At 40.7% G+C, this 13,382-nt stretch overlaps 1 protein-coding gene across 2 annotated transcripts in view; it reads right to left on the bottom strand.

The window, feature by feature from the left end:
- Nucleotides 1-13,382, bottom strand: part of INTU (inturned planar cell polarity protein) — an 82,805-nt gene that overhangs the window by 12,574 nt on the left and 56,849 nt on the right. For both annotated transcript variants that reach the window (XM_088828033.1, XM_055405221.2), the window contains exons 10-12: nt 4,469-4,531; nt 3,362-3,583; nt 854-1,306 (exon numbers count right to left, since the gene is read on the bottom strand). In XM_088828033.1, coding sequence (XP_088684159.1) covers nt 854-1,306; nt 3,362-3,583; nt 4,469-4,531 — 738 coding nt within the window. The remainder of the gene's footprint in view (nt 1-853; nt 1,307-3,361; nt 3,584-4,468; nt 4,532-13,382) is intronic.

Consider the following 13,382-nt stretch of genomic DNA (forward strand, 5'->3'; position numbering starts at 1 on the left):
ATGGAAATCAAACAGAAGATATAATGTAAAACTAGAAGTCTTTCAAGGAGAACTACTTATTATTTTTCAATGTTTCTGTTAGGGGAACGGCTGATCAAAACCACTCACACTGGCCAGGCAACAATAGTTAACTACTTGCATGAGTTATCTGACAAGAGGGGTCCTAGTAAGGAATGCGGAAGTGACAAGGTACCACCAACTGGAAGAATTTGGGAAAGGTCAAAAGGAGAAAGGAGACACCAGTCCATATGTCCTACCAACATCCCAGAATCCTTACTGGAATCCATCTTGGCTGAGTGATGCGCACGCCACCAGGAAGGACCCTGAGTCAGAATGACTGACCAGAGACAACCCATAAAACAACCCCATCATCATAAAACGTGAGACTGCAGAACATGCAGCAGAGAAGTGCTCCCTGGGTTCCCTTACCCTGCTGCCTGCTGCTCTCTGTCAGGGAGCCCCTTTCCAGTAAGGTCTCTTATTTTATCAGCATGTGTCTCTTCAGATAATTCATTTCAAAATATTAGACAAGAGCCCCCTCTTGGACCCTGGAAGGGGTCCCCCTTCCTGCCAACATTTCCTTTAAACATTTTCAATGTTTGTACCTCTTGGCTTATCCTATACTAGCAGTAATCGCAGTAACACATCATGTGAGAGGACATGACAGTTCTCTAATGTTTCATTACTTGGTATTTCTCTCTTGGCCCTAAATCACTGGTTTGCCAACAGTGACAAAAACCACCACTAGTATAAATGAAGAAGGACTGGTCATTAAAAATTCCCCTGCGATTACAAATAAGGACTGGAGAGACAGTTTAGCTCCTAGAATGTACACATAGGAATGAACACATACCTTAAGCAAGGCCCCAGTTTCTTCTGAACCATCAGAACCCTGAGATTCCGTAGTGTGGGGGCTCAGGTCAACACCTTCACCTTCAAGACCATTATCAGGTCCTCCACTTCGGGATGGACTGGGCTTACGTGTCTTTAAGGAATAGTCACTGAAAAGAGTTCTCCTGCATGTTGGAGAGATTGCGACCTTGGAAGCACCGTGCAGCCTACTGAGGATAGGTGAGGTGGTTAAATTATCTAATTTTTCATGTGACCCAGCGAGGAACCAGTCAGCACAAGACAAGCAGGGGATTGGAGAAGAAGCTAGCCGTTTATTTATGTGGGAATCTACCCCTTCCAGCTGGTGAAGAGTTGTCTTGACCTGATCCACATATATACAATCTGGTCCAGGATTCCCAATGGCTCTGGATGCACAGCCTCCAGCTTCTAATAGTACACATAACATATAATGTCTCTATAAGAAAAAAAAGTAATACAGGTTTAGCTATATGAAAATATTTGTATGTAACAGGCATGCATAAATTTATGAATACTAAACAGTGCTGAAGAACTGATGCTTTCAAATTGTGGTGCTGGAGAATACTCTTGAGAGCCCCTTCAACAGCAAGGAGACAGTAAACCAGTCTAATCCTAAAGGAAGTTAACCCTGAGCATTCACTGGAAGGACTGACGCTGAAGCTCCAATACTTCAGCCACCTGATGCAAAGAGCTGACTCATTCGAAAAGACCTTGATGCTAGGAAAGTTTGAGGACAGGAGGAGAAGGGCACGACAGATGATGAGATGGTTAGATAGCATTACTAACTCAATGGACGTGAGTTTGAGCAAACTCCGGGAGATAGTGAAGGACATGGAAGCCTGGCATGCTGCAGCTACGAGATGGCAAAGAGTTGGACATGACTTAGCGACTCAGATATGCAGATGACACTACCCTTATGGCAGAAAGTGAAGAGGAACTCAAAAGCCTCTTGATGAAAGTGAAAGAGGAGAGTGAAAAGGTTGGCTTGAAGCTCAACATTCAGAAAACAAAGATCATGGCATCTGGTCCCATCACTTCATGGGAAATAGATGGAAAAACAGTGGAAACAGTGTCAGACTTTGTTTTTTTGGGCTCCAAAAGCACTGCAGATGCTGATTGCAGCCATGAAATTAAAAGACGCTTGTTCCTTGGAAGGAAAGTTATGACCAACCTTGATAGTATATTAAAAAGCAGAGACATTACTTTGCCGACCAAGGTCCGTCTAGTCAAGGCAATGGTTTTTCCCGTGGTCATGTATGGATGTGAGAGTTGGACTGTGAAGAAAGCTGATCGCCGAAGAATCGATGCTTTTGAACTGTGGTGTTGGAGAAGACTCTTGAGAGTCCCTTATACTGCAAGGAGATCCAACCAGTCCATTCTAAAGGAGATCAATCCTGGATGTTCATTGGAGGGACTGATGCTAAAGCTGAAACTCCAATACTTTGGCCACCTCATGAGACGAGTTGACTCACTGGAAAAGACTCTGATGCTGGGAAAGGTTGGGGGCGGGAGGAGAAGGGGACGACGGAGAATGAGATGGCTGGATGGCATCACCGACTCTGTGGACATGAGTTTGAGTGTACTCCGGGAGTTGGTGATGGACAGGGAGGCCTGGCGTGCTGTGATTCATGGGGTCGCGGAGAGTCAGACACGACTGAGCGACTGAACTGAACTGAACTGAACTGAACTAGCGACTGAACAGCAAACGGATATGGGCATGTGGCATAATTATGTGATGGTTATTAAAAACTCCTCCCTCCTCTTCTTAGTTATCCTCAAGGCTACTTGATGACCCTTGATAATAAATCTCACACTGCCTTATCCTGATGCACTATCAGCTGCTACTTTTGACACATGGACTCCCCTAAGGTAGCCTTCAAAGAGCCTTCATCAGTAGTAGTCCTTTCATTTGCAATCACATATTTATTCTGTTTCTGATTCTATATTCTTTTCATGTCTCTATTTCCCAAAACTAGAAAATAAAACCTCTGGTTTTGTAGAAATGGGAACAAAAAATCTTAAGAACCTGCTAAAATCTTATTTATCTAAACTGCAATACTTTGGCCATCTCATGCGACGAGTTGACTCACTGGAAAAGACTCTGATGCTGGGAAAGGTTGGGGGCGGGAGGAGAAGGGGACGACCGAGAATGAGATGGCTGGATGGCATCACCGACTCTGTGGACATGAGTTTGAGGGAACTCCAGGAATTGGTGATGGACAGGGAAGCCTGACGTGCTGTGATTCATGGGGTCGGGGAGAGTCGGACACGACTGAGCAACTGAATTGAACTGAAAATCTTATCTTGGGGTTCATTAATATTTCTTTATGAGTATTAAATGGATACAAAATAAAAGAAAGGAGAGTAACTTTTTTGAATACTAGTATTTGACATGCTTATAATTTTAAATTATAATTTTTGTATATTTATTTAGACAGTCAGTAAATGGCAAAAACAAACAAACCCAAGAAAGAAACAAAGGTAAACTTACCAAGCCAACAATTAGCAAAAAATATCTCCCTTCAGGTTCCTGAAAGACTTCAGTGTTTGAGTCTGCAGAAGGTTGGAGGTGATGTCGAGGAAATACTTCCCTCCATATTACCAACTGACCAATTCTCTGTTTTGCTGCTAAAGGCAGTAGGCAATAGTGGCGACAGTATACAGCAATATCAATAAGATCATCCTTAGGCAAATGACTGCATATCAAATACCCCTTGAATTGAACCACAGAAAATAAAAGTCAACTAGTGACATAAAGCAATAATCCTATAATATATTATTAAGAGTTTTACAGGTATTTCTTCAGTTGCTTTAAAATATTCCAGGTTGAACTGGAATAAAGAAATAATAAAAATGTTTTCTTTCAACTATTCATCAAGTATGTATCATAACTTAGGTTTGTAATAGATAGACTTATGTTTTCTTTCAACTATTCATCAAGTATGTATCATAACTTAGGTTTGTAATAGATAGACTTCAGCATAAACAAGATCACCTCTAAGTAACATTAGTCTGAGAATTTGGCAGAATTACAAAGAACTGAATTCTGAAGATGAAAAGCAGAGAAGTATGAGTTGAGGTGGGGCGAGACTTTTCACACTTAAACAGTTCTGTATTGTCTGATTCTCTTTAGATATGTTTAATTCTGTGCTTAAAAATATACAAAATTAAAATACTTAAATTCATTTGATAAATTGAAGCTTAGAATTAAACTGAAGCTTAACTTGCTTTACATGGAAGTTAACTACCTAATTTTAGAAAATTTATCAATAAGATACAGTTATTTTTTGAAATTAAGGGAAAATTATACACAACTGCAAAAGGAAATCAACAAAATATTGCTCTTTTCTCATATACACTTGATTCTTTGAGTCCTGTTTCTTTCTTACAAATTTGTAAATGCTTTAAAATGTAATGAAACTGAAATATTTAATGTATTTGTAAATATTAGGTATAAGTCTTACTTTAAGATCCAAATTTTATTGTACCTACATTCAGAAAAAAAGAGATAAATGCATTTTTCATGTTTGTAAGAGTTTGAGAAAATTTAGGTTTGTTCATATAACAGTACAACATTTAAAAGTCAAGCTTAACTTACCTTGTAAAATAGAGAAGACCCCAAAATTGTATATAGCCGTCTCATGTCATAGTAATCCTCAGACTGGGGGAAAAACCACAGTGGATTTATATATGTATATATATTTTTTATGATTAAGCTGCTGCTGCTGCTGCTGCTGCGTCACTTCAGTCGTGTCCGACTCTGTGTGACCCCATAGACGGAAGCCCACTAGGCTCCCCCATCCCTGGGATTCTCCAGGCAAGAACACTGGAGTGGGTTGCCATTTCCTTCTCCAATGTGTGAAAGTGAAAAGTGAAAGTGAAGTCGCTGTCGTGTCTGACCCCTAGCGACCCCACGGACCGCAGCCTACCAGGCTCCTCCATCCATGGGATTTTCTAGGCAAGAGTACTGGAGTGGCTTGCCATTGCCTTCTCCATGATTAAGCTACAATAGTTAAAATGGAAATTACATTCCTTAGTAACTGATGTTTCTCCTTTTTGGTATTTATTTATTTATTATGGAAGCACAGTTGATTTACAGTGTTTCAGATGTACTGTAAGGTGGTTCAGTTACATACACATACACACACACATTCTTTTTCAGGTTATTTTCCTTTATAGGTTATTATAAGATAATGAATATAGTTTGCCGAACATAGGTCCTTATATTGAGGCATAAGGTGCCTATGTATTTGACTGAAAACAACATTATTTTTGATTCTTATAAAATACTGTTGAATAGAGACACCTAAGAGTAGAACATAATGTTTGTTACCCTAAGAGGAACTGAAAGGGATCATCTAAAATATTTGATATTACCAGATACTATTTTTGAAAGTACAAACTGGTACAACCTATTTGGGGTTTAATAGTATGTAAAAAAAATTAAATACACATACCCTTTGAGTAATTCCTCTTTTATAAATTTACAGAAATACTTGAACAAGACAATCAAGATTTTTGTATAAAAAGTTTAGAATTTCTAATAAAAAATAGCACCCCCAATATATGTATGTATGTGTGTATATATATGCATGCATGTGTGCTAAGTCGCTCAGTGCATCTACTCTGGGCAATCCATAGACTGTAGCCCGCCAGGTTCCTCTGTCCACGCAGTTCTCCAGGCAATAATACTGGAGTGGGTAGCCATTCCCTTCTCCCAGGGATCTTTCCAACCCAGGGACTGAACCCCGGTCTCCTGCATTGCAGGTGGATTCTTTAGCATCTGAACCACCGGAGAAGCCCATATATATATGTAATGTGTGTATGCCATGCCTTCCTCCAGGACATCTTCCCAACCCATGGATTGAACCCACATCTCTTAGGTCTCCTGCATTAGAAGGTAGGTTCTTTACCACTAGCGCCACCTGGTATATACATATGTATTGGCTTGTACAGGGGTACAAGGGTACCCCTGGCTTGTACAGGGGTATGTATGGGCTTCCCCAGTGGCTCAGATGATAAAAACATCTTCCTGCAATGCAGGAGACCCAGGTTCAATTCCCTGGAGAAGGGAATGGCAACCCACTTCAGTATTCTTGCCTGGAGAATTCCATGGACAGAAGAGCCTGGCATGGGGCTGCAAAGAGTCGGACACAGCTAAGCAGCTAACACTTTCACTTTCATGTATGTGTACAGAAAAGAGTCTGGAAGAATACATTCCAAACTGTTAGAGCAGTTACAACTGGGGATGGAACTGGTGGAGAGGGAGGAGGGCGTGTGTTTTTAGTAATCATGCTTGCATTTTTTTTAAACCCAATATGCATGCATTACTTTTATAATTAAAAAATAACACAACAAAACCTAAGGAAAACTGGAAATAATATCCCTCAGCTGGGGAATGGATACACACTGTGATAACTTCATACAGTGGACTACTGTATGCAGTGAAAAGAACTGAACTACTGATACAGTGAAATGAATGAATCTCAAATAAGTTATGCTATGTGAAAGAAGTCAGACCCATCCATGCTCATTTGTTTTGACTGCTTTTATGTCAAAGATATTTCCTGTGATGCTTTACTTTCTTCACATTTAAGAATGAGGTGTTAATAAATTTATTGGAAGCTTTTTGAGGGTATGGAAGCTCTTTGGCTTCACTGTAGGTAAACTTTTAGAAAGAATTTTAATTAAAAAATTTTACATGGTAAAATATACATAACATAAAATTTACTATCTTAATAACTGTTAAATGTACAGCTCAATCGGAGAAGGCAATGGCAAGCCACTCCAGTACTCTTGCCTAGAAAATCCCATGGATGGAGGAGCCTGGTAGGCTGCAGTCTGTGGGGTCGCTAGGGGTCGGACACGACTGAGCGACTTCACTTTCATTTTTCACTTTCACACATGGGAGAAGGAAATGGCAACCCACTCCAGTGTTCTTGCCTGGAGAATCCCAGGGACGGGGGAACCTGGTGGGCTTCCGTCTGTGGGGTCGCACAGAGTCGGACACGACTGAAGTGACTTAGCAGCAGCAGCAGCAGTACAGCTCAATAGCATTATGCACAATTCACACTGTTCGCAACCAAATCAAAACTTTTTCCTCTTACAAAACTGAAACTTAATATCTATCAAACAACTCTCCATCCCCCTTCCTTCCCCCAGCCCCTGGCATCCACTCTTCTCCTTTCTGTTTTTATGAATCTGACTACTTAGGCATCTCCTACATTCTTGCCTGGGAAATCTCATGGACAGAGGAGTGTGACAGGGTGCAATCCATGGAGTCACAAAGAGTTGGACACGGCTGAGTGAGAAAACAACAGTGGGTGAAATCATGCACTATTTTATCTTGTGATGGGCTTGGTTTGCCTTTGTGATGGGCCAGTGTTGTGGTGTCTGCTGGGTTCATCCCTGTTGAGGCATATGTCAAAATTTACTTCCTTTTGGGGGCTAAGTCATGTCCCACAGTATGTATTTTCCATAATGTCTGTTTGTTCATCTGTTGGTGAATGTGGGTTGCTTTCTCTTTTTGGCTATTGTGAATGATGCTACTGTTAACGTGGGTTTGCAAGTGTCTCTTAATTCTTTTCAGTACATCAGCTGCTGGGCCATGTGGTAGTTCTCATTTTATTTTTTTGTGGAGACCACCATGCTGTTTTTTATGACATTTGCACTGCTTTGCATTCCCACCAACAGTGCACAGGGCTCCCAGTTTTTCTACATCCTTGCCAACATTTGGTATTTTTTGGGTTTTGTTCGGTTCTGTTGTTATTGTCTTGGACCCTGCTTTTTCCACAGAAAATGATCTTGAATAGTTTTTCATGTCAGTAGACAGTTTTCTAAACATGATTTCAATGGCAATATTATTGAACAGATCCTATAATGTAGTATTTTGTTTCCAGTAATTTTTCAGGGTATAAATAATGCTGTGGAGAATTCTTAAGAAAGAAAATCTTTTTGTGTACATCACTGATATTTTCCTTAGTTGATAAGTTCCTGGAGGTTGAATTCCTATACCAGCAGATATATATTTTTTAATGTAAATTGCCAGATGGTTTTCCTGAGAGGTTGCATCAGTTTATATTCCTACTACTGCAAGGAGATCCAACGAGTCCATTCTAAGGGAGATCGATCCTGGGTGTTCATTGGAAGGACTGATGCTAAAGCTGAAACTGCAATACTTTGGCCACCTCATGCGACGAACTGACTCACTGGAAAAGACTCTGATGCTGGGAAAGGTTGGGGGCGGGAGGAGAAGGGGACGACAGAGAATGAGATGGCTGGATGGCATCACCGACTCTGTGGACATGAGTTTGAGTGAACTCTGGGAGTTGGTGATGGACAGGGAGGCCTGGCATGCTGTGATTCATGGGGTCTCAAAGAGTCGGACACGACTGAGCGACTGAACTGAACTGAACTGAACAGTATGACAGTATCATCTACACTGAACATTTCAGACAAAATTACTTCCATGTAAGATCATAAATACAAGGTTACCAAGAATATACATCAACTGATAACAATGGTTAATTCTGAGAATAGGGCTGGTTTTGATGTATGATTGGATTGGTCAAACAAAATGCTAGGTTTATGTTTACTGTTTGCATTTCCCCATAAGAATGTACTCATGTAATATTTGTAAAACTAAATATTTAAACTTCCTAATTAAAAAAAGTCAGATGCAAAATATTATTTACCATATGATTCAACTTATGTGACATTCCAGAAAAGGTAAAACCATGTGCATAGTAAACAGATCAGTGGTTACAGGGACTGGGGGAAGGGAAAGGGACTGACTATAAAAGGGCACAGAAACATTTACTTAATATAAATTATATCTTAATAATAATCTTAAACACTAAAGAACACAGAGTTACAATATAACATTAAATCTTAAATCTAATGTCACAAAAAGTTTAGAATAGATCCCTCTGTTTTTTAATTAAAACTGCGAAATATTCTGCCAGTTCTGACAAATGTGTACAGATGTGTAAGTGCCACCAACATCAAGACATAGAATAGTTCCGTCAACACTGTTGCCAATCTTTTTTGCTGAGTAATATTCCATTGAATATATATATACCATAATTTGTTGAGGGCTTCCCTGGTGGCTCAGAGGTTAAAGCATCTGCCTCCAATGCGGGAGACCTGGGTTCGATTTCTGGGTTGGGAAGATCCCCTGGAGAAGGAAACAGTAATCCACTCCAGTATTCTTGCCTGGAGAATCCCATGGACGGAGAAGCCTGGTAGGCTCCAGTCCACGGGGTCGCATAGGGTCGGACACGACTGAGCGACGGAACGGAACGGATAATTTGTTGATGGACATTGATTATTTGAATGGTCTCTGACTATTAGAAATGAAGCTGCTATGAGCATTTGTTTACATGTCTTTGTATTGACATAGATTTCATTTCTCTTGGGTAGCTAGATAGCAACGAGTTGAGTTGAGTTCAGTTGTTCAGTCGTGTCCAACTCTTTGCAACGCCATAGACTGCAGCATGCCAGGCCTCCCGGTCCATCACCAACTCCCAGAGTGTACTCAAACTCATGTCCATTGAGTCAGTGATGCTATCCAACCATCTCATCCTCTGTTGTCCCCTTCTCCTGCCTTCAGTCTTTCCCAGCATCAGAGTCTTTTCCAATGAGTCAGTTCTTTGCATCGGGTGGCCAAAGCATTGGAGTTTCAGCTTCAGCATCAGTCCTTCCAATGAATAGTCAGGATTGATTTCCTTTAGGATGGACTGGTTACATCTCCTTGCAGTCCAAGGGATTCTCAAGAGTCTTCTCCAACACCACAGTTCCAAAGCATCAATTCTTTGGCGCTCAGCTTTCTTTATAGTCCAACTCTCACATCCGTACATGACTACTGGAAAAAACCACAGCTTTCACTGGACGGACCTTCATTGGCAAAGTAATGTGTCTGCTTTTTAATAAGCTGTCTAGGTTGGTGATAACTTTTCTTTAAAGAAACAAGCATCTTTTAATTTCATGGCTGCAGTCAGCATCTGCAGTGATTTTTGGAGCCCCCCAAAATAAAGTCTGTCACTGTTTCCATTGTTTCCCCATCTATTTGCCATGAAGTGATGGGCTTCCCTGGTGGCTCAGAGGTTAAAGCGTCTGCCTCCAATGCGGGAGACCCAGGTTCGATCCCTGGGTCGGGAAGATCCCCTGGAGAAGGAAATGGTAACCCACTCCAGTATTCTTGCCTGGAGAATCCCATGGACGGAGAAGCCTGGTAGGCTACAGTCCACGGGGTCACAAAGAGTCGGACACGACTGAGTGACGGAACGGAACGGATGGGGATGATCTTAGTTTTCTGAATGTTGAGTTTTAAGCCAACTTTTTTCACTCTCCTCTCGCACTTTCATCAAGAGGCTCTTTAGTTCTTCGCTTTCTGCCATAAGTGTGATGTCATCTGCATATCTGAGGTTATTGATATTTCTCCTGGCAGTCTTGATTCCAGCTTGTGCTTCTTCCAGCCCAGCGTTCCTCATGATGTACTCTGCATATAAGTTAAATAAGCAGGGTGACAGTATACAGTCTTTAGGTACTCCTTTCCTGATTTGGAACTAGTCTGTTGTTCCATGTCCAGTTCTAACTGTTCTTCTTGACCTGCATACAGATTTCTCAGGAGGTAGGTAAGGTGGTCTGGTATTCCTATCTCTTTAAGAATTTCCCACAGTTTGTTATGATCCACACAGTCAGAGGCTTTGGTATAGTCAATAAAGCAGAAATAGATGTTTTTCTGGAACTCTCTCACTTTTTTGATGATCCAACGGATGTTGGCAATTTGATCTCTGGTTCCTCCGCCTTTTCAAAAACCAGATTGAACATCTTGAAGTTCACAGTTCACGTACTGTTGAAACCTGGCTTGGAGAATTTTGAGCATTACTTTGCTAGCGTGTGAGATGAGTGCAATTGTGCGGTATTTGAGCATTCTTTGGCATTGCCTTTCTTAGGGATTAGAATGAAAATTGACTTTTTTCAGTCCTGTGGCCACTGCTGAGTTTTCCAAATTTACTGGCATATTGAGTGCAGCACTTTCACAGCATCATCTTTTAGGATTTGAAATAGCTTAACTGGAATTCTATCACCTCGACTAGCTTAGTTCATAGTGATGCTTCCTAAGGCCCACTTGACTTCATATTCCAGGATGTCTGGCTCTAAGTGAGTGATCATGCCATCGTGATTATCTGGGTCATGAAGATCTTTTTTGTATAGTTCTTCTGTGTATTCTTGCCACCTCTTCTTAATATCTTCTGCTTCTGTCAGGTCCATACCATTTCTGGCCTTCATTGTGTGCCCATCTTTGCATGAAATGTTTCCTTGGTATCTCTCATTTTCTTGAAGATATCTGTTGCTTTCCTCTATTTCTTGCACTGATCACTTAGGAAGGCTTTCTTATCTCTCCCTGTTGTTCTTTGGAACTCTGCATTCAAATGGGTATATCTTTCCTTTTCTCCTTTGCCTTTTGCTTCTCTTCTTTTCACAGCTATTTGTAAGAGCTTCTCAAACAACCATTTTGCCTTTTTGCATTTCTTTTTCTTGGGGATGGTCTTGATCACTGCCTCCTGTACAATGTCATGAGCCTTCGTCCATAGTTCTTCAGGCACTCTATCAGATCTAATCCCTGGAATCTATTTGTCACTTCCACTGTATAATTATAAGGGATTTGATTTATGTCATACCTGAATGGTCTAGTGGTTTTCCCTACTTTCTTCAATTTAAGTCTAAATTTGGAGATAAGGAGTTCATGATCTGAGCTACAGTCAGCTCCCAGTCTTGTTTTTGCTGACTCTATAGAGCTTCTCCATCTTTGGCTGCAAAGAATATAATCAGTCTGATTTTGGTACTGACCATGTGGTGATGTCCATAGAATAGATGTTTAGGTTAGTAAGAAACTTCCAAACTGTTTTCCAAACAACTGTATCATTTTACATTATCAATTTATCAACTTTTTTCTTTTGCGTATTGTGTCTTGATGAACAGATCTTTTTCTAACCAGTTAGTTCCACTGTTCATTAATATGATGTTCTATGAACACAAGTGTTAGAGTTTTAATTAAACCTACAAATCCCAGTTCTGAAAACCTACATATTTTAATACTGTGGATCTAAACTGCTCCTAATGATTAATATCTATTTAATTTTTTCCCCATTGGTGAAAAAACGCCCTATGAACAGTTCTCCTTGCTTAAATTTCCACTCTTTTTACAAACAAAATACCCTTCCATTTGCTCTGGATCTTAGCTAAGACTAAGCCACCTTTCAAGTGAACCACCTCTCCCCACTTTCATCAGCAATCTGCTAAAGAATGACCCAGCCTCACTGCTTCTACTTCTTAACGTTCCATTTACTTTTAAAAAACTTTCATTACTGAAAATTTTAGCATATACAAAAATAGAATAATATATTAGCTCCTAGGTACCCATCACCACCCAGCTTCAACAAAGACCAGTACGTGGCTAATCTTGTTTCATCTCTCTCCTTCCCTCTCCCTGATGAATTATTTCCAAATCAATTCCAGATGTTGTACCATTTCATCTGTAACTACTTTGGAATGTATCTCTAAAACAGAAGGACTTTAAAATATATATATACCCAGAATATCATTACCACATCTAAAGAATTATTCCCACCTAATATCCAGTTATCTGTGTTTACGTGTTCTTGATTGACTCATACACATTTTAAAATTTTTTTGTTTGTTTGAATCAGAATCCAAGTAAGATCCATATACTGACGTTGGTTGATGTTTCTTGAGTCACTTGTAACTGATAGGTTCTCTCTCAATTTCTCCTGACTGCGCGCCACCCTCCATGCCCCTACTACCCCACACCCACCTTCTAATCTACTTGTTGAAGAAACCATCCTGTTGTGTTTCCTAGTCTAAATTTTGCTGACAGCAATTCCCCTCCTCCTATGGCAAGCCACTCCAGTACTCTTGCCTAGAAAATCCCATGGATGGAGGAGCCTGGTAGGCTGCAGTCCATGGGGTCGCTAAGGGTCGGACACGACTGAGCGACTTCACTTTCACTTTTCACTTTCACACATTGGAGAAGGAAATGGCAACCCACTCCAGTGTTCTTGCCTGGAGAATCCCAGGGACGGGGGAGCCTAGTGGGCTTCCGACTATGGGGTCACACAGAGTCGGACACGACTGAAGTGACTTAGCAGCAGCAGCAGCAATGGGGTCATCTAACATGCCCCTCTTCCCCTGTATTTTCTACAAATTGGTAGTTAGACCTTGAGGCATGATCGAGTATATTTTATAGGTGGTTTGTGTGCTTCCAACAGGAACCATATACTATCTGGCTGACTTTCTTTTTTGTGATGCTAACAGCTACAGCCGATCACTGCTTAGATCCTTTAACTCACTGAAAAATGACATTCCAATTCTGTCATTCTTGCTTGATCTGTTAGACAGACCAATTCCGTAAAGAGAACTTCCAGATGTTTAAGCTGGATTTAGAAAAGGCAGAGGAATCAGAGATCAAATTACCAAGATCCTTTGGA

This window comes from Moschus berezovskii, chromosome 19 (assembly GCF_049115385.1).
Source record: "Moschus berezovskii isolate FMDL1 chromosome 19, NW_MosBer_1.0, whole genome shotgun sequence".
NCBI classification, from domain to species: Eukaryota; Metazoa; Chordata; class Mammalia; order Artiodactyla; family Moschidae; genus Moschus; species Moschus berezovskii.